Source organism: Apteryx rowi, unplaced genomic scaffold (assembly GCF_003343035.1).
Source record: "Apteryx rowi isolate R43461 unplaced genomic scaffold, aptRow1 scaffold_1, whole genome shotgun sequence".
Taxonomy (NCBI): domain Eukaryota; kingdom Metazoa; phylum Chordata; class Aves; order Apterygiformes; family Apterygidae; genus Apteryx; species Apteryx rowi.
This window is the reverse complement of record NW_020447196.1, coordinates 3,649,336-3,671,488: the sequence shown is the minus strand read 5'-3', so window position 1 is coordinate 3,671,488 and position 22,153 is coordinate 3,649,336. Positions and strand designations below refer to the sequence as shown.

The window sequence follows — 22,153 nt, the reverse complement described above, 5'->3', positions numbered from 1 at the left end:
CCATAGAATGGAAGTTAGCTTACAGAAAAGAAATGCTGAAGGGACTGGTTATTGCTTGATGTAGGTGGAAGGCTGGTCAGGAAAAAAAAGCTACTTTTTTTTTCTTTGTGTGTGGAGGTAATTGAGATAACTGGGCAGTGTATAAAAACCAGCGTAAAGTTTGGGATTGTATTTACGATTACAAAAACGAAGAGCTGCAGGGTCTTGTTTGTTTGTTTGTTAAATTGATGGATTCAGTTAGTTTGCAGAGCTTGGCTAAATGGTACAAAATGCCTTACAGATGGCTGACTTCACAACTACTATTTTACCACAGTTTTAGGACCATAATAATAACCCTGTGTCCTTGTCTCCTTTTCTCTTATCCTGTCTTCCATAAAATCTGTAATTATTGGCACTAGTTACATAATTTTCCTTGAATTTTTCATTAATCAATTCTTATATCATTCCTTCTAATTTTTGGCCAGGTTCAATGTAAAACTGAGAGGGCTACAATTAACCATTTACTTTTAAGTAACAGTTTAGCACTCATTTTCTTCTAGTCTTCTGTAAATTCCTCTGAATCCTAAAGACTAAAAGTAAGTTGATCAAAGCAGCACCTGAACTATCTGGCTAGGGAGACTCCCATTAGGTGGCAGCTGGCTGAGCAAAGCTGCAGTCTGCCACTCTTGTCCCACCTTTTTACGCAGATCACAAGGAGTTCAGCATGGACTATGCTAGCTCACCGCTGGGCAGCTTGAGGGCATCTCCAGAGGAAATCTTTAATTTGAAGTGCTTGACGCAGGGGAAATGGGGTGAAAGAAACTAACTTTTTTTTTTTTGTTAACAAAACAAAAAAACCCAGACACCCAATGAGCAAAAGAGTTTGGAGAAATCTAGGAAAGATTTTGTTGTTATTGTTTAATCTTGAAACACACTTTACATTTTTTAGCTTTAATAGGGAGTTACTTATTTCGCCCAATTTGCATGTCTCATGTACTGCTGTTTTCTCAGTACTTGTGGAAAGGAAAACTGCATGCTACTGCATTCAACTGTCAGTTCCTTAGCCTACTGAAGAAAAAAAAAAAGTGATAAAAATCTGAATTTTTAAAACGTACTGTACCTGAGGTTCTGAAAGGCAACAGTTGCAGCTGCTACTGTCATAGGGAAGAGAACAAATATGTAGACGTAAAAAAGTAATGTATCCGAGAGTCTTGAAAAAGTATTTAATGGTAGTAAACCAAAAGCTTCTTCACAAAGATACAGGTTAGCATCAAAATCTCTAAAGAAAAAAGAATAATCCTTGTCATCATGCATCTCGTAACTTGATGCCAAAAAGGACCAAAGTTTCCTTTTTTCCAAGCAATAATGAAGCCGCAGATGTGATTATTAGGAGGAAAATATATGACATAAACACAAGGTAAAGATCTATGATTTATGACCAAGTTTTTAAATGAGTAACAATGTGCAGGCTTTACTTAAGTCATACAAAAAAATTAAAATTGCAGCTGAACATATCATACCTTGTTGCCCCAAATCCAAATTTTGCTTTCAGGAATTTGAATATATGTTCATCTGACTCAAGATTTAGAATTTTCTATGAAGGAAAAAAAAGTAATTATATTCTAACTATAAAAAAAATTAAACTTTACATAGTAAACAGATTGTGGGTTTTTATCATTATTTTTACGCAACTGCAGCTCAACACAGGCTTACTGAAATGTGGAGCTTTGCAAACAAAAGTACACCATAAGCATTCAGTTTGCAATCACGGTCCTGCGGTCTAAAGGGCAAGCTATTTACCTTTTAAAAAAAAATAAAAATACTAGGGTAGGTTTTTTTTAATTACAGGTAAAGTTTATCTAGGACAAGTTGGTTTTAACTATATTTGAGTTCAATGACTTATCACATCTTACTGTGATACTTCAATGTGTACTAAATTTTAATCTGCTGTATATGCAATCTCTTGTAGAGACTAAAACTCAAAAGCAGAAAAAATGTTACTGTCGCTAACGTCTGAAGATCTCTTTGCACAAGAAGCAAATAAAAGTATGGGATATTCTACATCATTTTTATAACAAGTACTCATTTTTAAGTAGACTCATTGAAAAGTAAATAGAATTAGATGAAAAAATTTGCAAATGCTCAGCAGCATCATAATGCAGGACAGATCTATACTTGCTATAAAACTGCAGGTGAACTTCAAGATATGCGTATGTATTTGATTAGGTAGTGTTAATTTATGATAATATTCTTGAATATATGCTTTAAAAAAGATTAACAAAGCAGTCTTCAATTTCTAAAGCCTATTCTCTCAAATGCAGTGGAAACCACTGTAAATTTTTGTTTAAAGACACTATTGAGAGGAACCTCATGAAGTTCCACAAAGGCAAGTGCAGGGTCCTGCACCTGGGGAGGAATAACCCCAGTCACCAGTACAGGTTGGGGGTTGACCTGCTGGAAAGCAGCTCTGCCGAGAAGGACCTGGGAGTGCTGGTGGACACCAAGTTAAGCATGAGGCAGCACTGTGCCCTTGTGGCCAAGAAGGCCAATGGTATCCTGGGGTGCCTCAGGAAGAGTGTTGCCAGCAGGTGGAGGGAGGTGATTCTCCCCCTCTACTCAGCCCTGGTGAGGCCACATCTGGAGTCCTGTGTCCAGTTCTGGGCTCCCCAGTACAAGAGGGATGTGGCACTACTGGAGCAAGTCCAGCGAAGGGCTACAAAGATGATTAGGGGACTGGAGCATCTCTCTTATGAGGAAAGGCTGAGAGAGCTGGGCCTGTTCAGCCTGGAGAAGAGAAGGCTGAGAGGAGATCTTATCAACGTGTACAAGTATCTGAAGGGAGGGTGTCGAGAGGATGGGACCAGACTCTTTTCAGTGGTGCCSAGCGACAGGACGCGAGGCAATGGGCACAAACTGAAACACAGACACTTCCATCTTAACATGAGGAAAAACTTTTTCACTGTGAGGGTGACAGAGCACTGGAAGAGGTTGCCCCGAGAGGTGGTGGAGTCTCCTTCTCTGGAGATATTCAAAACGCGCCTGGATGCAATCCTGTGCAACGTGCTCTAGGTGACCCTGCTTGAGCAGGGGGGTTGGACTAGATGATCTCCAGAGGTCCCTTCCAACCTCAGCAATTCTGTGATTCTGTGATTCTGTGATTGTAGATGACCTTTTAACAAATAGCCTTTAATATAATAAATTTGCATAACTTTTACAATAAAATGATTTGTTTACCTTGATGAGTTTATTTACTAGAAGAGTCAAGCATGAGACGAATAGTACATGGAGGAAAAGTTTCCCAAGCCTACTAAGCAAGCCTCCCTTTTTTAGATTTTTCTAGAAATAAGAACATATTAGCATTTTAACATACTTAGGATTTGTACGTATTTGGAACAAAGACAACAAAGACTATTTGAAATTACTTATCTGTTAGGTCTAATCAGGATAAAATTTGTGTCAGGCTAATGTAAGCAAAAAATTTAAACATAACCAAGTATCCAGACCCCCCCCCCCCCCAATACATTTCTTCTCAGAAACTGAAGGGACAAAGTCATAAATACTGTCCAGCTTTACTCATCTGGCTGAGTCTTATGACTAGCCAAATGGGCCTCTTTCAGAGATGGCCCCATTATGCTTACAGAACTGCTGAAACCCAGTGAAACAACTGGGATCCAGGATTCCCCCAATTCCAACAGCTTTGTGTGCCTTTCCATGTATCTATTTGATAGATCTTCCACCTAAATATGGCAAAGGCATGTTCTAATTATAACTGCCAGGTGATACTATTTTGAGCAATTCAGTTCAAAGCTCCAGATCTGAGAATTGTCTTTTGTCTGCTTACAGGCAATTTGGAATATGTGCAGACATTGCCTAACTATAAAAAACACAGTCCTGTTTTTAAAAGGAGATACAGAGAGACTGAGAGAGATGCAGCACATATGGCTCTGTAAATTCACATATTCTGGTTGGAAGCTGTCAACAATGACCAGTATCAGAAAAAAAGAGCACTGTAATATGCCAAGAGAACTTGACATATGCCTACTTCTCATAGAATATTTTGCTGGAGGTGTATCTGTAAGTTCAAGACAAGCCCTGCTGAAACAAAGTCCATTTGCATTTTTTTTTTCCAGAAACCAAACTGCAGCTCACACAATCATAAATGTTAATAGCAATCACAGAATTATGGAGTGTGATGTACTCATTTATGCTGCAGTTAGCGTAGCTGAATTCATTATTATTTGATCATGCAATGTTTTTGTTCCTTTATTCTGTAGTAATTCCTGTATTTAGTAATTTAAGATTATCATGCAAGGGGAGAGATTTTTGAAGATTACTTCTCCCTCTCTTTCTCTCTCTCACTCTCTCATTGTTTATTTATTATTTCAAAAATATTTCAGCACATACCTGAATTGTCCTTGCTATCAAGACAGAAGCATTAAAACTGATAAGTAATGATCCAAGAATCATAGAATTAAAGAACTGCAGGACACAGACTAGCAGTAATCCAGAAAGTTGAATGATATAGAGCCACGTAACCTGTAATAATAATGATATTTTATGCCTGCAAAACTTTACAGTCTTAGCTGCTTTTTCTTGAATATTTTTAAATTTTTTCAACAATATTTTTACAAAAATATACTGTCTTGCACTAAATCGTTATGCTCATAGCCATTACCATATCCTTTCTCTATTTATGTCCAGAAGTTGTTAGATTAATATTTTATATTTTTGCTATGGAAGCCTGATGCTATAACAAACTGGACATGCTGAACACTTGCAGAGTGTGGAAAAGCTAATTACTTAATATTTTGGGGATGTTTTGTATCTTTTTCAGTCACAGTAAGTGCTTCTGCAGCCCCTGTAAAGCCTTTATGACCCAAGAGATACAACTCAGCGCAGCTAAGCAATCAAACATTAGCTGATTTCTGTGCAACTTTTTTATGTCTTATCAAGCTATACTAATAACTATTATGAATGTTCAACTGAATGTATACACTAGAAAACAGCTGATCTTCTGATGCAGTGGTACGGAAACATAAATTTTAGCTGGTACAAAGTAGATCCCGAGTTCAGCCCCGTATTACAGCAGTGGCCTAGTCAGTATCAAATGGGCCAATAAACTCCAACAGTTTTAAGCTGTACTTCTTGGAAAATTAATATGGAGCAATAGTGGTGCAGTAAGTCCGTTTTAGAACAGTTTAAGATGAAGTTGGTAACAGGCCAAACTTCAAAGTAGCTGATTAGTCACATTAATTGCTAACTTCAGCTTACATTTGCACATATAACGAGAGGAGTTTAGAAACTATTAAATAAACCACACGTTTCGACATGCAGCCATCATACTAATTTTCAGTTAAACACAACCACTAATATTTATGTCAGCTTCAAATTTACGATGAAATTAACATGAGCTGCTCTTCATTCTGCTGTTACCTTCCTTAAAGTTTGTGAGAACCTTTTTCAGATAGTGTAGTATTTAAATGGGCTAAGACCATTTCAGCAGAATTCCAGATTGACACTGAATTCAAAGACAATGTTTTCATCTACTACAGCATATTTCTGTTTCTTGGGATTGACAGTAAAGGCTTGCCTATCCTCCTAATAACACCTGTTTTACTTTTTGGCTCATTCAGTTCAGCAACACAGCAGTGATAATGTTGCTATTTAATGGTGAATTTCAATGTAGAAAAGATACTACTTTTCTTGAGCAATCTGGCCTATTCTATTTCTTTTGTGGTACAGTGCCTACACAAGGATGCACGATAGTCAGGACAAAAGTCATACATTGTTATGACTTTGTCTTAGGCAAAGATTTCTTGTGTTTCATTTCTTTCTGGTCAGTTCTAGAGGAGATGCTCAAGCTGTGGTACAATTGACTTATATCTACCATTATGATGGTGGTTAAAAGCGATCCCTTAATAGTGTCAAAACATAGCTGTGTCTAAACATCTTGCTATTAGACTTCAATAGCATGTAATAAATTGGAATAAAATTAGACAATGAAGTGAATTAGACAAAATGAAATATAATTAGCTGGAAAAACGGAAATGGTGTACATTATGTTTATTCATTTCTACACTTACAGTAAATATACTGTGATTATTTAAAAGCATATCAAAGACGCACAGGGTATATTGTGCATTACTTTTAACATACAGATCACTGAAGAATATAATCTTCCAAACCTGTTAGTTATATGACAAAAAAAGGAAAAGTTCAGTCATTTCCAATCATGATCTTACCTTTGCTGTGGGAAGCATGTCAAAGCAGTCCAGTATGAATAATACCAGTGCCTGTATCAGCATCATAAACTGATTAAATTGCCAAGTCAGGCTAAAGAGGAAGGTTGCTATGAATACAGCCAGAAGTGTCAGTCTCTGGGAGGGGGAGGAAAGAACTTTTATTTAACTTTAGTTTCCTTCAAAAAAGAAAACCCTTTTTAGAAAGGTACTCTGCTTTTATTTTTAAATACGTTTTAAAAACATAAATGAGTTCTCTAACTACAATAACTGCTTTTAGGATAATGGTAATTTTTTTTAGAATTCCAGGTTCTTGTATTCATACCTACACTTTACTGTTTTAATACCACCTGCAAGAAAATGGTGAGTTCTCAGCTCCTTTCAAACCATAGATTAACATGCAGTATATATTTTATTAGGTTATAAATATTAGTTCACCTAAACAAATTGAGGAGTAATGACTTAGAACTGTTAGTCAGAGAAACTGTATCATGAATCTGCTTTTATTCCTGCAGATGACGAGAACTTCCTAATACAAATGAAATCAAAAGAAAAGCTTTAATCCTTGAGCTTTACAAGCTTTTCTCCTACCCGCTTTGTGTCAGCCTCTTATGTTTTCTCAAATACACAGCACTGTCTTCTTGTACTCTTTAGAGCTTCCCATTAAAGTTAAAAGCGTCCCTTTAATTTTCTTCCAAAGCTGAGCATATGTATTTCTTCATATTTCAACTACATCTAAATTAATAGAAGGTTTGTCTGGTTAATGTTTTCATTTTTACAAGTGATATCTATCTATATCTATCCACTGCTATAAATGCTTATTAAGTATTTTGTCCTTAAGTTTTATAGACAGTTATCTGCACTACATGTTTCAACCACAGACCTGATGTTTCTGATACTAGTTTTACTGTCACACTTGTTAGGAATACTCACTTCGTGAGCAGGCTGTAAATGAGTTCTGAGCAGGTATGTGATGGCTGCTATTTGAACTGCAAAGAACGGTAGTGCCCAGTTCTCTCTTAAAGGAATGGTGAATTCTACTCTTGTAGTATCTATTCTGTACGAAAGAAACAGTTTAATCAATGTAAAACAAATACTCCCAACCTGGTGATAGAGAGGTTGCAATGAAAGCCATGTTTTCTGGTATTTTAACTACAATTGTCTTATCCTATCAATAAAATTGCAGGCTCTGCAGTCTATTCCCTTCAACATGTCTGACTGAAAAACCATCAGTATGAAAGTTCTGCAAATCCTCCATTCTTTTTGTACCTCAAATCTCGTACTTTAACTTACTGTTAAAAAATGTATGCTATGAATTAAACCTTCCTTACAAAGCAGAGCTTCAGTGATTTAAAAACAAACAAATTCCAAAACAAAAACACCCCCAAAATCCAGCATGTGGAGTTTTCAGGTAACCAGTAATTTTACTCCATTTTTTGGTTTGTGTAAAGCACATATAAGAATAAACTGTTATTAATCTCTTCCCTGTTATCCTAGTGCATTGGATTTGAATACCACTAAACTGATCAGAAACTTCTGATTGTTTTTGGAATATTCTAACATAAAAATGCAACAGAAGTTAAAGCTCGCCAGAGGGCAGTCATTTACAAAATCTCAATTAACAGTAAGGAAAAATGTCCTTTTTTTCTTTTGTAGAGAAAATGTTTGCTAAAAATGAAAACAAGCAGCACATCTGAGACATGCTTAGGTACAGGAAGAAAAACAATTTCTAAAATGGAGTTAGTCCATAGCGTCAGATATACTTAATTTGGACAGAAAGTCTTTTTCCAAATCAATTCCATGTATTTATTCTATTTGGGAAAAATGGTAGCAAGCTTCCATTGTCCATGAATTATTAGAAAGCTGGACAAAACAAATCTGTTCCAAATCTTTTATGAGTGGAGAAGCCCTCATGAAATGAAGATGCGACTATTGCTCTTTGCATGTATTTTTCAATTACTTTCATCTCAGGAGAAAGAACACTAGCTTCACCACTACGTACCTACAATCCTGCTGTAATTGACATGCTTGCAGATTAACTTCTTTAGAGTTGCTGATTAACATATCAAACAGTTTTGATAGAACTGACACTGTACTTTCATTTCCTTGATTAAGTTACAAATAACAGCCTATGTTACCAGTTTTAGCCTCATTCCAGCTGCTTTGTGCTGGCCTAAAGCCAGTTCCTTAGTGTTTCTCTCTGAACTGAGAAATCTTCAAGTGATGAAGCAGCAGAGCAGTTCAATTGCCATCTTTTTCTGACTCTTAGTGCAGGAGATGTCTACAGGAATAATGGAATGGAGAAGCTGAACTTCTGATGATCATAGGTTGTTGAAACAATCCCTGGAGGTTAGGTGTGGGGTGGTGAGGAGAGGCATGAAGGGCATGTAAGAGGATGTCTGTAACATCTAAGGGATCCTAGGCTGGAAAAGATGGGATACGTCATCTGAGGATCTAGACATGTCCAAAAGATGTCTATTTTTAGACACTGATTTGACCAAAACTTTGTACTCAAACATCTTGAAACTTTAAAATCCAAGTCTGCAATTTCAGCTCATTTCTAATTTTATTATCTAACTTTCTGTTATATAAGCATTGCACTGTTTTCTGGCTAATCTGGAAAAAGACCTTGTAGGTTCATTTTTTCTCTAATTAATCATGCATTTGAAGGTTTAATGCCTTACCTTTGACATAAGGTAAAATTTTAGAAAGACTGAATGTTAAATCTGACTTACCTGTTTGTAATATACCAGAAAGCTGCCAACAACCCTGAAAGCCACGTTCCACTAAGAAGCCAGCTTGTTACATACAGAGCAATGACATAAACTGCCTGAAGTCCAAACAAAGTGTAGATATAAAAATAAACAGGCTCTAAGTATTGCTGTAAAACAGAAGGATACTGATGTTGACATAAAACACTTGGGGAAAAAAAGTGTATTTAATATGAATTAGGTTTTGCCTTTACAAATTAAAAAGGTATCAGGAATATTTCTAATTAGAATAAACTGAAAAGGGGAGCTATGATTCACTGGGGAATCTTCATAATGCACTTACAGTCTGAAGCCATAAATAAATGCCTACCTGAATTGGAAGAATCCTATACAGAATGCTGAGAAACACCTCCTGGTAAACATTCATTCTTTCAAGTATGTTAATTGTCCTCACAGATTCAGTTTTATTGTCATATACTAAACCATGTAAACCTTAATGATAAAGAGAAATTGAAATAGGAGATTGTCATTTTTCCCCCTCCACCTTCATTTGAACAGTGAAAAACTTTTCAAAGGCACTTTAGAATCTTTCACCACAAACTTTGGTAATGTTGAGTCAAGGATTCAAATCACACTGCCTCTGAATCACTAAGACCTTCTGAGATCTTCAGTTTCCCTGCTTACAATGTGACTTAGAGTGCTAATTCAAGTACTGTATATTTAATAATGTATGAAATGTTTATTACACTTATATTCCTAATGTAGAATTTGTGGTACATCCTGGATCTTGATCAATGGACTCTGTGTTCTGGGCATTTTTAATGAGACAAAGAACCCATCTTGTCACTATTTTGAGCACAGGTTAATACTGACAAGTGTGTAGTATAAGCAAAATTACTAGGGAGCTTACTTAGGTACCTAGAAAACATGAAACCACTACAAACATGATTTGCTTGGAAACAGCTTGTGTCACTGACTGAACAGGCACACAGCAAAAATTGCCCTTTTCCACAAATGGCTCATAATTCAACTATACACTGAGAGGAAAAAAAAAATGAGAGTACGAAAAAGAATGTATAAAAAAAGAGTAACACATCTGATCTGATGAATAAACCAGTAAGGCTGAAACCTAACAGATATGGAAGTTGTCCCTCCAAGTGACTGCACAATCTCAAGGTGAAGGTGTGGCACAGAACCAATGTATCATTGTGCAATTGCTGTGTCCATAACTTTGTGGCTCTTTAGAATATGAGCAGAACTGATCTGTCTCTAGTACAAATGTCACACCATCTTTCATGCTTATGGCATTCCTTGTCCTCAACTGTATTTGGAAAAATATTAAAAACAGTCAGCTGGCATCACAAAGTAAAACTTACTTTACAGATTACAATACCTTGCTGGATGGATGCAGCCTGAACCATCTGTTTGTAGTAGGAATAATAGAGTCCACATTCTGTTCTGAACGAAATTTCTCTTTCTACTTCCTGTAAATAAGTTCAGCAATAAATTCACTTTATGTTTGCATTTCACTATCACATGAGTCTGCCTTTTTTCCCCATTTAGTCAATTTGACAGATACAATACTTAGCCAGCTTTGGTCCCAATTGTGTTAAATTTGCCTACATAAGCAGTCTTCTACTATTTTGATCCAATGAATTTGATATGTTATTCATCCAAACAATAATTACTGAGGTGACAACTTCTTGAATAGGAAGTTTATTTCAAATTTCAGTATAAATAAAAACTAGAAACTCAGAAATTCTGGCTACACTGAGGAAATTCACCTATACAGTGGCTTGAGTCTTTGGGTTAACATATTCTGTGCAACTCATCTAAATGAAGGTAAAATATACGGACAAATTAGGGTGAGAGGCAAATGGCTGAGGTATTAATACCTCTGTTAACTGCGGGAACATATCTGACTTTTGTGATTCTGATGTGTAATTCTGAAATATTTTGGATTTTTTTTTTTTTGTCATATGAGATGTTTAGATAGGAGCAGCGGCCAACAGCTGAATTTTAAAACTACATGTGTTTGCTACATGCATTAACTTTTTCTTCCAGATGTAGACACCCAATAGTGTTCCATGGCTTTACCACCTTCAGGCTTGATTAATCCCATGTGCTATACTTGGGACCACACTATAATACCATTCTGAGATTTCAGCTGGCAGGGTATGCAGCTGCCCACTTGTTAAACACCATTTCTTGCAGGAAGCCAGCTGTTCACCACTCCTATATTTAAATAATAGGTTAAAGGAAAACTGATTCTTTACTTGTTTTTAGGCATAAGTAGAAATATTATTAATCTTAATCTAGAAATGTTTAAATTATTTGGGTTCAGTACATTTCAAACTCTGCCTTTCCCTTTGGCTGATATTGCAGCAGGTGAGGCCTACTGAGACATGAAAGCTCTTAAAGTCCTAGAGAAAACTGCTTTCAGTACAGGATCTCTGCTTTCGAACTCACCTCCTTTCAGTAGTGCATTAGATATGAAGACTTAATGAAATTTAACCAGTTCAGAGCCTTGTATGACCACATTTACACAAACTAAGACTGCATAAACAGCCAATTTGAAAAGAAATAATACAGCATCTTATCCAAAATTATTATTAGAGATTTTTTAGTTTCAGTTTATATAAAAACACCCCAGCAAACATCTTTGTTAAGCAGTTAATTAGAAAAGGTTTAATCTCTATTGGAAAATCTAGCAAGATTCCCATATGTGATGTAAACAAGTCATACATTAAGAAATCTAAGTGAGATTTCTAAAGATAATCTTATTAATTCATCCTTCTTTACAAAAGAACATTACTGAAATAATGGAATGGTACTGTTTTCCCAGATTTTTATGAATGTTGTTCTGGGTAATGCAACCTTGCATAAAATCCTAAGACTTTCATCTTTTTTATACAGTCCCATTGATTATCTCATCTCTTATGTTGGAACAGAATCAATACTATTTCAGAGCTAACATAAAGCTAGACAAAGAATCCTGCCCCTCCTTCCTCTACTGCCCAGTATAGAATCTTATCTGAAGACATGTGTTTTATTGAAGTCAACTGTTGACAAACTAAACCAATATAAGCTCTGGTCTGAGAAAAATCAACAGATAAAAATGCATCTGATTAAAAGTAAGTCCACAATTAAACACTCCAGCTGCTTTGCAGTCTACAAAACATTATAATACCAGCAGAAGACACTGACATTGGCACTAAATACTAAAAGCCACATACTTAGCAAAATGAGAATGCTAGATTTTGAACGAGCTCTAGTTTCAAATTCATCACTACTGAAAAGTTTTCTAATAATACCAGAATGCGGCTGCTATCAAACAGAAGAAATGTTAACATTTGGAATTTATTAAGGGGGAGAGAGTAGTCTCAGAGGGGGATCTAATTAGCAAAAATGCATTCAAACATGATTAATTTGTAATCCTGGCACCAGCTGTATTCAACCAAATGCTATACTTTACGAGACAAACACTAGTGAGTTTTACATCTGTTTCATGCTAAGACAACATCTGCTTTATTCACTCACAATACTTCTCCAGTTCTATAGCAATTTATACTTTTCCTCGTACTCCATGTCAATGGGTAAGCATTATAAGAACACATGTTTATCTTACTGTATATTCAGTTTGTGAGTATTTAACAAAGAAGCTACCAGTGGTCCAAGGAAAAAAAAAAAAAAAGAACAATATATCCTCCAGGATACGTAGTTGTATCTGATTTCAATTTATGCAATTGTATTCCAGTAACATTAAGTATTCAAAACAAAATACAAAGGAGTCTAGTTACAGCTGACATTCCCTGCTCCTCTCAAAGGCAAAGCGAAATTTTAAAACTTGTTTCCTCAAACTCCTTAACCAAGTCATTCAAAATATTATGGAAGCAGCCAAAGTCTGAGTCGAGGATTTCTACAAATAAAGAGCATAAGCAAAGCTCTCATTACATTGACTATTCTCACTAAAGTTTCTTCTTTCGAAAAGGCTAAAGCACAACTTGTATCACTGAGAATGTTTTTATTTTTAGTTGTTAAATTTATCCAGATTTAATCCAGATCAGAAAGATTTTCAAATAACATAGAAGAGGAAATGCAATACAGCCAGCTGCTATCAGTGTTCCAGGCTGCAAATCATGCCTTCAGCAAATGTATTTAATCCACATACATGGTCTCTTGGCTGGTAACCTCATGGCCATCTGTGAGAATGGCATGGATCCTACTCAGATGTTGATCAGACTTTTGATCTAGAGTAAAAGTACCCAACAACCACTTAATGGGTACTTCTTTGGAAAGATATCACCAAAGCATTGGGCTGCTCTTCTTCTGTTTATGGCTTACGTGTTTACTTCTGTGGCGTTTTAATTAGCTGGCTACTGGTTTCCCCACTTCTTTTTCATCTTTGATATTTAAAATATAAAGACAGAAAATATAAGCACCTCAGAAAAAAAATCCCTTATCCTGCATGTGTAAAAGATTTAAAATTTTGTATTTTTATTCCTGATTTCTTGCAAGTAGCAACTCTATTAAAGGAAAAACGGTTAACAGTAGTGTAAATGCTTGCTCAGGAAGGATGAAGAACAAATGAAAGCTCTGATGTTTAACTGCTTGTGTTACAGTATTAATTTGCTGTGTGGCCTTTGTCCATTCCTGTTCAAGGCTTCTTCAAGTTTGTATTTGAACAAGCAATACAACAGCTGACAGGAAAGGTGACGCAAGTCCTTGCCTCCCAATTTTGTTCTTTTCCTAGTGCAACCTGTTCCCAAATGATACTAAACTTGAACATTCAATAACCTGCTACTGAAAATTACTGAAAAATACTGAAAACAAACTGGTCATTTTATATGTGTAGTACCAGAAAATGTTGAGGAAACTGAGAAAGGAATTTTGTGTAAGAAACCCCCTTTGGCTTGCACCACCATAAAGAGAAATCTTTATTGTTTTCATGAATATAAGAAGAGATTAAAACTTTTTTTTTTCTTCCAAACTGTTTGACCAAGATAAGTGATTGTAACCTCCTATGACTTCCATTGGAAATTTTTGCAAATGCAACTTTTGATTATGTGACATGGTATTCTGCATTCTGATTTCTTTTGCAGTTCTTCCAGGAGCTCTTGGAATCAAAAGAGAATACCAGTCATGCACCACCTCCTTCATAGCATAGACCACTCTTCAGAGATGTGCTTTTTCTATTTTTGTGATGAGGAAATGATATTACTATCTTTCCCCAATGCTATGGCAAATTTATAATATTGGGCACATTTATTAGCGAATAAGAACAAGATTCACACATACCAAAGCTGCTGAAATCACTACCTTATTGAAAGCAGTATTGAAAACAATACTTTGTATGACAATCACAGCATAAAATTCTTCTAGTTGAGTAAATCATTGCTGGAGGACACCTGAAACTGAGCTAGCTTTCCATTAACTGTACTGAAATTACAGAAATGCATCACTACAAGTGTATTCACAAGTTGTGACTCCAATTACCCTGAAGTTAAGATGAATACATTCACATGATGAACTTTTTACTTTCAATTTTTGAATACAATTGGCAAGCTTCAAAATGTTTTAACTTAGCAATTGTGATGGCCATATATCAATGGAGTCTTAACTCAGAACAAAAATTCCACCTTTCTTACCTAAATAGTATATTCAAAAACCTCCATCTAGTTTAATGTTGCAAGATGAACCACAAGTGTCAGATAAACAATGCAGACTTCCCTCTACTGCTGTACAAAGAGAGCAGTACCTTCACATAAAGGGAAAACCAGCAAAACAAGTCTCCCATCAAGTCTAATTCATCAGTAGCATGAAAGCCCTGGAAAGCCTTTATTCTAATGGTATAAGTGAATGCTCTTCTTCAGCACACTGATTCCAATGACAGCCTCTTAAAGCATGAATAGAAAACATGTAAACAGTGGGAAAACAGAGCAGACATTTACAGTAAAGTATAAGTATCTCCTAAAAAACAGTACATCTTTCAGAAAGCCTTGGAAGAAGCCTTGCAATTCAGGAATCTCTGAATTTATTTTTAAAGTTATTAATGTACACAGCAGAGACTGTAATTATATTCAAACTATCAATATCATTTCCAAAATTAATGTCATTTTCCTTATGTTTTGCCTTATCATTTGAGGTCTGACTCAGTAACTACTGAAATAATCCATTGCCTTTATATCCTTAAAGACAATAACCAGCTTCAGAGTTAAAAGAAAGACTTTATTAACCAATAAGACAACAGTGAGTAACTCATGGATTAGCAAAATACTCATGCTATTTGTCTGTATAAACCCAGAGTAAAATTTAATGATGTACGGTTTCATATTCTTATTCTTATTTTGTACTGCTTTTGTCTGGAATACCCCAAATAATTTTGTCAGTATAACTTAACTGGCTATCATTTGTTATCTTACTTGCCATTTAGCTAAGTTTTTCAATTTGGATCCTTTAACATATTGTTACAACCCATTAGGCATGTAGGCCATTTCTTAATTTCTTGCAACTTCACCACCTTTCTCTGACCTTGATAAAGCTAACCCTGAATGCAGCAGTCTTCTCACACCCATAAAACGATGATTTTAACCACAGCCCAATGTCATTAATTTGATCTCATCCCACATTCAAACTCATGATCAACTTGACTTGTCAGTATTTTTGGTTGCAAAAGCTTTCTAAATATGCATGTTTTAAAACTTCTGAATAAGTTGTCTCCGATTTACCCCCTTGTAACCTACATTATGAGAGATAAAGCTAAAGGAAAATTACTGCAAAGAATTAAGCATCATGTATATACAATTTTTTTCTAGCCTAGTTTGACGTTCTCATCACAGGGTGACTGGCCTGTGAAGGGAAGCCACCCCTCACCACACACGTGAATGATAACCCTTGCAGGCAGTTCTGACTAACTCATTACCAGCCTGTGCTGAAAGAATCAAGGGAGAGAAAGCTCTCTAGAGGCAAAGGAGCAGCTGCAGAAGGGCAATCGTCTTACATTATTAGCCTGGAATAAGAAAGCTTAACTGGGCGGAAGCTCTTGGACTGACCATTCTAGAAAATGATAAAGGACTGGTATCTTTAAATTTTCTTTGGAACAATTCTATTTGCACCCTGTGTTGGGAGCACAGAGAAACATTATCAGCTGATGAGTGACGATGAAGAGAATAAGTAAGGAGACAGACCCTGAAGGCTTTTTAAACAAGGACAGCTAAGACTGTTGAAGGAACTAAGGCCGCATACAGCTAAAACTGACTTCCATCCTATTTTACTGTTTTTGATACTTTGTGCTCCCTTAATGACTGTACTATCTATGAATACAGCTTTCTCTTTCAATAGGATCTTTCATTGCATTGCAGATAATTTGTTAGTAGACCATTTTATGTATACATTTTTTTTCCATCTGATTAATTGTACCTCATTGGATGGAAGGAAAAAATGTTCAGAGAGATAAGATGTCACTATATATTTCTTGTATCAGAGTTCAGTAATATAACCCCCCCAAAGTTGCACTATTTACAGCCAATTTGGAGTAGCTGAAGTTACTAATCTAAAATGTAAGGAAATATGACTAATTTAGAATTTACTCTCCTCTATTTCAGAGCAATGGTGATTCATTACTGTTTCACAGGTATGGGGGTTAATGAAACACTGAATGTGTGTTAGTGTTGCTTCTGTCTCCTCTATATATCATGTTTAATAAAAATAAAATAAAACAAAATAACTTCCACATTTCATTAACCAAGGCACACATTAATTGTGTGTCAAAGATTAAGTTACGGTTCCCTTCTGGGAATTAGTGTTGGGGTGTGCAAAGAAATAAAACTTATTACTTCACAATTTTGAGAGGATTCAGTTAAAATATGCAGAAATATATGTATTGACAAAACTATAAAATGTTAGAGAAAAAAATCAGAAAATTTCCATTTATTTTCAAGATAATTCGTAAGGTTCTAAAATTGTTACACAGTATACTTTATTGTTGTCTTTTTGTTAGTATATGGTATGTGTCACAATTAGACTAGGCAATTTAGAAATGATGGAAAACATGTACATACGTCTACAGATACTAGTCCACTGATGCATTTAGGCACATAGATGTCCGTATACTGTTTCATAGATGTTAGGATGAGCTCTCCTGTCTCAGCTTACCAGCAAATTTCACAAGCTCTTCATATATATATATATATATATATATATATATATACACACACACACACACACAGTTAACTATATATATATAGTCTTTTCTTCCCATACCACTCATAAAACAGTATTTTGTTCAAACTTTATCTCATCCTCATATATTCTAATGTATTATTTCTCTGCTTATTTAAGAGAAAGCATATCAAAATACAGTCTAGACTCGTTATCTTGCCAGTATCTGTATTGTAGCATTTTATGGCCAGAAGTGAGATTAGCAAGATAATGAGTCTAGACTGTACTTTAACACTAAAACTTTTGAAAACTTTGTGTTAACCAAAGTGAAAGCACAGTCAGTTTCTGATTTTGCAGACAATCACAATAAATTTTGTAAGAGACTTGAATCATTCCCAACCTTCCTCTATTTGCAAATAAACCGTAGGGGATACAATCTGTTTGTTCTTAAACTGTATTAAATAATTTGAGAACAAACCTTTAAAAGTACCTTCAAATCTTGCTTGTAAAGTAAGTGTTTACAAGTAACCACTTCTTATCAACTTACGCAAATGCAAAAATAAACTGCATTTGTCTGACAGTTCAAGAGTTACATAAGTTGAGAAAGCGCACATGCAAGACACCTAAATAGGATACGCACACTGGACATACAGTTCTGAAAGCAGGAGGATGTATGAAGCCTGGTCACTTTTGGCTCTGCCTTAAAACCGGTTATTTTATTTCTAATAATTTAACTCTCATTAAAGTATTTCCTGTTATTATCATTTTAAAATTAACACTGCAGCCACACGGATTTTCTGGCATAGTAAACATCTCTGATCTCACATTATACCCTTTTTCACTGAGAGTACCTTCATCTCTTTCTTCTTTACCCTGCTGGTAGATGAACTTGGTATTTTTGAGACTTTTATCTTTCCATCAAATTGGCTGAAATTGCTCAACAGGTTCCAGTATTACTGGTTACCATACCAAATTCTTAGGATGAAATGACAGATAGAGACAGCAGAAACCAGACTAGAAATATCTGAAGTTTGTTTTTTTTTTCAGTTTGGATATTTAATGGCACTAGTGTGTACTTATAATGAACAAGATATTTATCAAATAAAATGGGCATTTCATCCATTTTTGGGCAACTTAATTTCAACTACAGACCTACTACTCTTGGTGTGCTTTGTGTCACTCTGTATTAGTTAAACAGGAGAACATAAAATATTCTGTTATGTTCAGATGTAGACTTGTGGCCACATTTACCTGTATTTTTTTAAAAAATATAATACCTGTGGAATTAATCAATACTGGCTTTAGGAAGGAGAAGGCAAATCTGAGGGGCACCTTCAGTATATATCCATTCTATCTATACATTCAAAGAAAGATGAGACTGGGTACAGAACAATATTATATGTATAATACAGTATTAATTGTTTCATTAAGTGACAGCTATTTCTATTATCACTTTGCAAATGTTTCTGGGGTATGAAAAGTGCATAGTGTAGGAAAGAGGCAGACCACAATACAAGCATTCCAGTTAAATATATATAACCTTTGCATAATGTAATACATGTAAACCTATCACAGAGTGAATTTAGGCTTCTTCAAAAGGAAAATGACTCACCTCTTTCTTTTCCCTGGTTAAATTTAGATGTATGTATAATTGCATTATTCTCCCATGCAAGGATTCTGGGAAAAATACTAGTCAGTCCTGGATCCTGAGAATTAAAGTTCTCCTACATTGTGGATGTTGGTTTTACATTGGTAAATGTCTGAAAAATGTTTTGAGGTTTGCAAATTTAGGATAGTATTATATAACATTAGTATTGAATACTGAGAGATTGTGCCTAAGCTGTATTAGAAGATCACATGATAAATACAATTACAGAATTGTACGTCAGGATTTTGCATATAATTTTTAAAGTTGTTTTTTGCTTGTTCCATGATCACTTTGGATACAAGAAAAAATGATTACAGAGCAACATACAGTAGACTGTTGAAACTCTAGGTAATGATCAATGGTTGGAAGAATTTGAGTAGCTATTTTTCAGGCAGGAGAATAATGGCACAGTTGTATGGCAACGAGTGTAGAGCACAGTTGAGAAAAAGTCATTTATGGAAATGACTGAGTACATGAAAAGTGGTAGGCAGTGAAGCACAGCTCCTGATTTAACATACAAAATTTAAAAAAAAAGGAATATTCTATGTTTTTGAGCAAGGTACAAGAAAAATAGGTAAATAAATGGAATTTCAACTAACGCTCATATTAATGTTCTACGAAAGCACTGATGAAACTATGAAAATAACTGTTACCTTAATATTGGAAAACCAGAGGTCATTTTCATGCAGCGTAGCAACATAAACAGAAGTAAGAAGTCCAAGACAGACGGCAACAATCCCACCAACTGTTAGTGAAAGTATGTTCCACAGCGTTCCACCTGTATGATCTTGGAAGAAAAAATTTTCACTTTGTAATTGCAAAGTGAGTAATTCAACTTAAATGGATTTTGGAAGCCCAGTTATATAGTGCCTGTGCTGATATAATTTACATTTACATTCTGTAAGTAATAGGAGACTTGGTTTTAAGAGTTCTTTATGAAGATGTGTTTTTTATTTTCTCATATAGGCAAACTCAGGGTACTTCCATGCGAAGTGAAATAAGGTGTGCCTTAATTGGAAGAATGTAGTTATAATTTAAGAAAGAACACCATGATCCTATACGGATCTAGATGAATACCATATCTGATTTATAAATCTAAATTACAAAGACATTGGAATATCTTCTGGGGCATCATTTTTAATTAATGCTGTACAGGATGACAGTTAGGTCACAAAGCAAGACATCAAATTCTTCTTCAAACTTCTTAATATGGCTTTTTTTTTTTTTCCCCTCCAGTCTCACTAAATATCTACACAGAGGCTGAGTACTGGTCAAAGCAGTCTCTGATAATGATGTCATGCTTTCAATTGCAGATATCTCCTGTTGACATCAGAATGAGATTACAGATAGAATAATGTGGAAAGAAAGATTGCTTTTCTAAGTAGCTCAATCAATTTATTGTATACTTAAGTTTCCATTTTAATTTTTTATGTTGACATAAGACTTAATATTAATCTTAGCGATGTGGAATTATATTAATGAAATGTCCATTTCATACTGCAGATGACATCTACATAATAGGTAGCAAGCAAGCAATTCAATGGAGCCCAGGGCTGGACAAGAATCAAGACTGCTTTTCCACTGTGTATTTAGCCTAAATATACTGGTGCAAACAAATGGGGTAACTTTCCATTCGTCTACCCAAAACGCATACATAGAGAGGATCAGAAGTTATATGGGAATATCCCTTAAAACAAACAAACAAACAAAAATCCTATAAAACCCAACAAACTTTGCCAACTCTGAAGCTGTAATTCCAAGCAAGAATGTTGTTAGTATTTCATTATTTAAAGAGATCCTCAAAATAAGACAGTTAATGCTTCTCCTTTAAATTTACCTGGTTAGTCTGTCCTATAAGGTCAAAACATAAAGGTTCGCAGTTAAATTCAAATTCATGCGTAATCTGCTTATATTTTACTACTACTGATCAGGGTCTTCAAACCCTTCTATATATTATAGGTAATATGATCTGTGACTCCTTTAGGAACCTACAGATAGGTCTATGTTACTAAATTGACAAAATATTTTTACTAATTTAAATTAGGATTTTAAAATAGAGATTATCATGCAACAATCTAGTGTTTCATTCTCTTTGCCTTCTGCCTCATCCAGTTAAATTTGGTAATAAATAGTATTTGGTAAAATATGACAATTTATTCGGTACATACCTAGTTCTAGTCTGTGCTTAGGATGGGCGCCAAAAGCTAAACGCTAGTTAAAAAACGTAATGTTCCAATCCTTCCATTACCCACCAGATTGAATTTTTCCATCAGGCTTCACATTCTTCTCCTCTGAAAGCTGTTCTTCAGCCGCTTCTGCGAGCCTTCCACCCTTTCTTTGTCGGATGGTTGTCATGATGTCAGGCACTTCCATTCATTATTCTTCAGTCCAACTCCTAAAGAGACACATACAAGCAATGTATATTCCCACACTTTAATACCGTAGGAAATCTCTGAAAACAGAGCAGTATTTTACTGTGATTAGGGACTTCGAGCTTCAAAAGTGTAACTTAGTTGAAGTATATTTTACTAAAATGCAAGATTATTTATTTGTTTTTACAACTCAGACTTCAAATGAAAGCAGAGTAAACACTAACTCTAAACCCACACGGACTTCACACTTAATTTTACATACCCTTGGCAGGGTTTTCAGAACGCTCATAATTTCGACTGCCCTCACTTTTGGGTCCTTGACTCAAAATACACATCAGGCTCTTGTTCTTTGAAAACATGAAGCATAAACCCTTCAAGGAAAAATTGATCTTTTTAGGGTATTTCAGTTGGATACTGAAAATAAAGCCATTTGTTTTTAAATCTTGGCTTTCAGGAAATCCCAAAATGGAGAGTCATAAGATGCAAAAATATTGTCAAAGAACAGGTGCAATAACAAACTATATGAAGACATACAGTATTAAATAATTCTTGGCCTTCTGTAATATTAAAGCATCACAAAATTCGAAAACATTAATAAAGACAAAAAGGAAAGAGGCGCAGCCAGTCAGTGCCTGGCCGATTCACAGTTGCTCTCTGCTCTATGAGCAGGGTTCATAAAACTAAGTGGTTTTAATTAGCCTTTCTTTACTTGAAAATCAATCACGCCCAGTTTTGAACGCAAGAATAAGCCACCGTTTCCAGCGCGCGGGGCTGCTGTTACCGCCGGGGCGGGCGGCGGGCACCGGCGGCACCGGCAGCGCCGTAGCAACGCGCCTCGCAGGCGCGACCTGCTGCACCAGCTCTGCCGCGTTCCGTCACGGCAGGGGAAGCACGCGGAGGGCGCGGCGGCGCCGGCGACCACCTGCGCTGCTTTAAGGCAGAAAGCGCGGTAAGAGCACGGCGAAGCGCGGTCTTCCTGCCCGCCTGGCGCCTCCCGCGTGCCGCCGGCCACCTGCGCGGCGGGAGCGGGCTCGGCCGGGCGCC

At 35.8% G+C, this 22,153-nt stretch overlaps 1 protein-coding gene across 1 annotated transcript in view; it reads right to left on the bottom strand.

Annotated features, from left to right (window-relative positions):
• Window positions 1-21,424, bottom strand: part of DPY19L3 (dpy-19 like C-mannosyltransferase 3) — a 37,263-nt gene extending 15,839 nt beyond the window's left edge. The window contains exons 1-12 of the mRNA XM_026059958.1: window positions 21,372-21,424; window positions 20,990-21,132; window positions 19,391-19,524; window positions 10,323-10,413; window positions 9,300-9,421; window positions 8,954-9,099; window positions 7,152-7,275; window positions 6,222-6,356; window positions 4,384-4,515; window positions 3,214-3,315; window positions 1,500-1,573; window positions 1,100-1,258 (exon numbers count right to left, since the gene is read on the bottom strand). Coding sequence (XP_025915743.1) covers window positions 1,100-1,258; window positions 1,500-1,573; window positions 3,214-3,315; window positions 4,384-4,515; window positions 6,222-6,356; window positions 7,152-7,275; window positions 8,954-9,099; window positions 9,300-9,421; window positions 10,323-10,413; window positions 19,391-19,524; window positions 20,990-21,110 — 1,340 coding nt within the window. The 5' untranslated portion in view covers window positions 21,111-21,132; window positions 21,372-21,424. The remainder of the gene's footprint in view (window positions 1-1,099; window positions 1,259-1,499; window positions 1,574-3,213; window positions 3,316-4,383; window positions 4,516-6,221; window positions 6,357-7,151; window positions 7,276-8,953; window positions 9,100-9,299; window positions 9,422-10,322; window positions 10,414-19,390; window positions 19,525-20,989; window positions 21,133-21,371) is intronic.
• Between the last annotated feature and the right edge of the window lie 729 nt (window positions 21,425-22,153).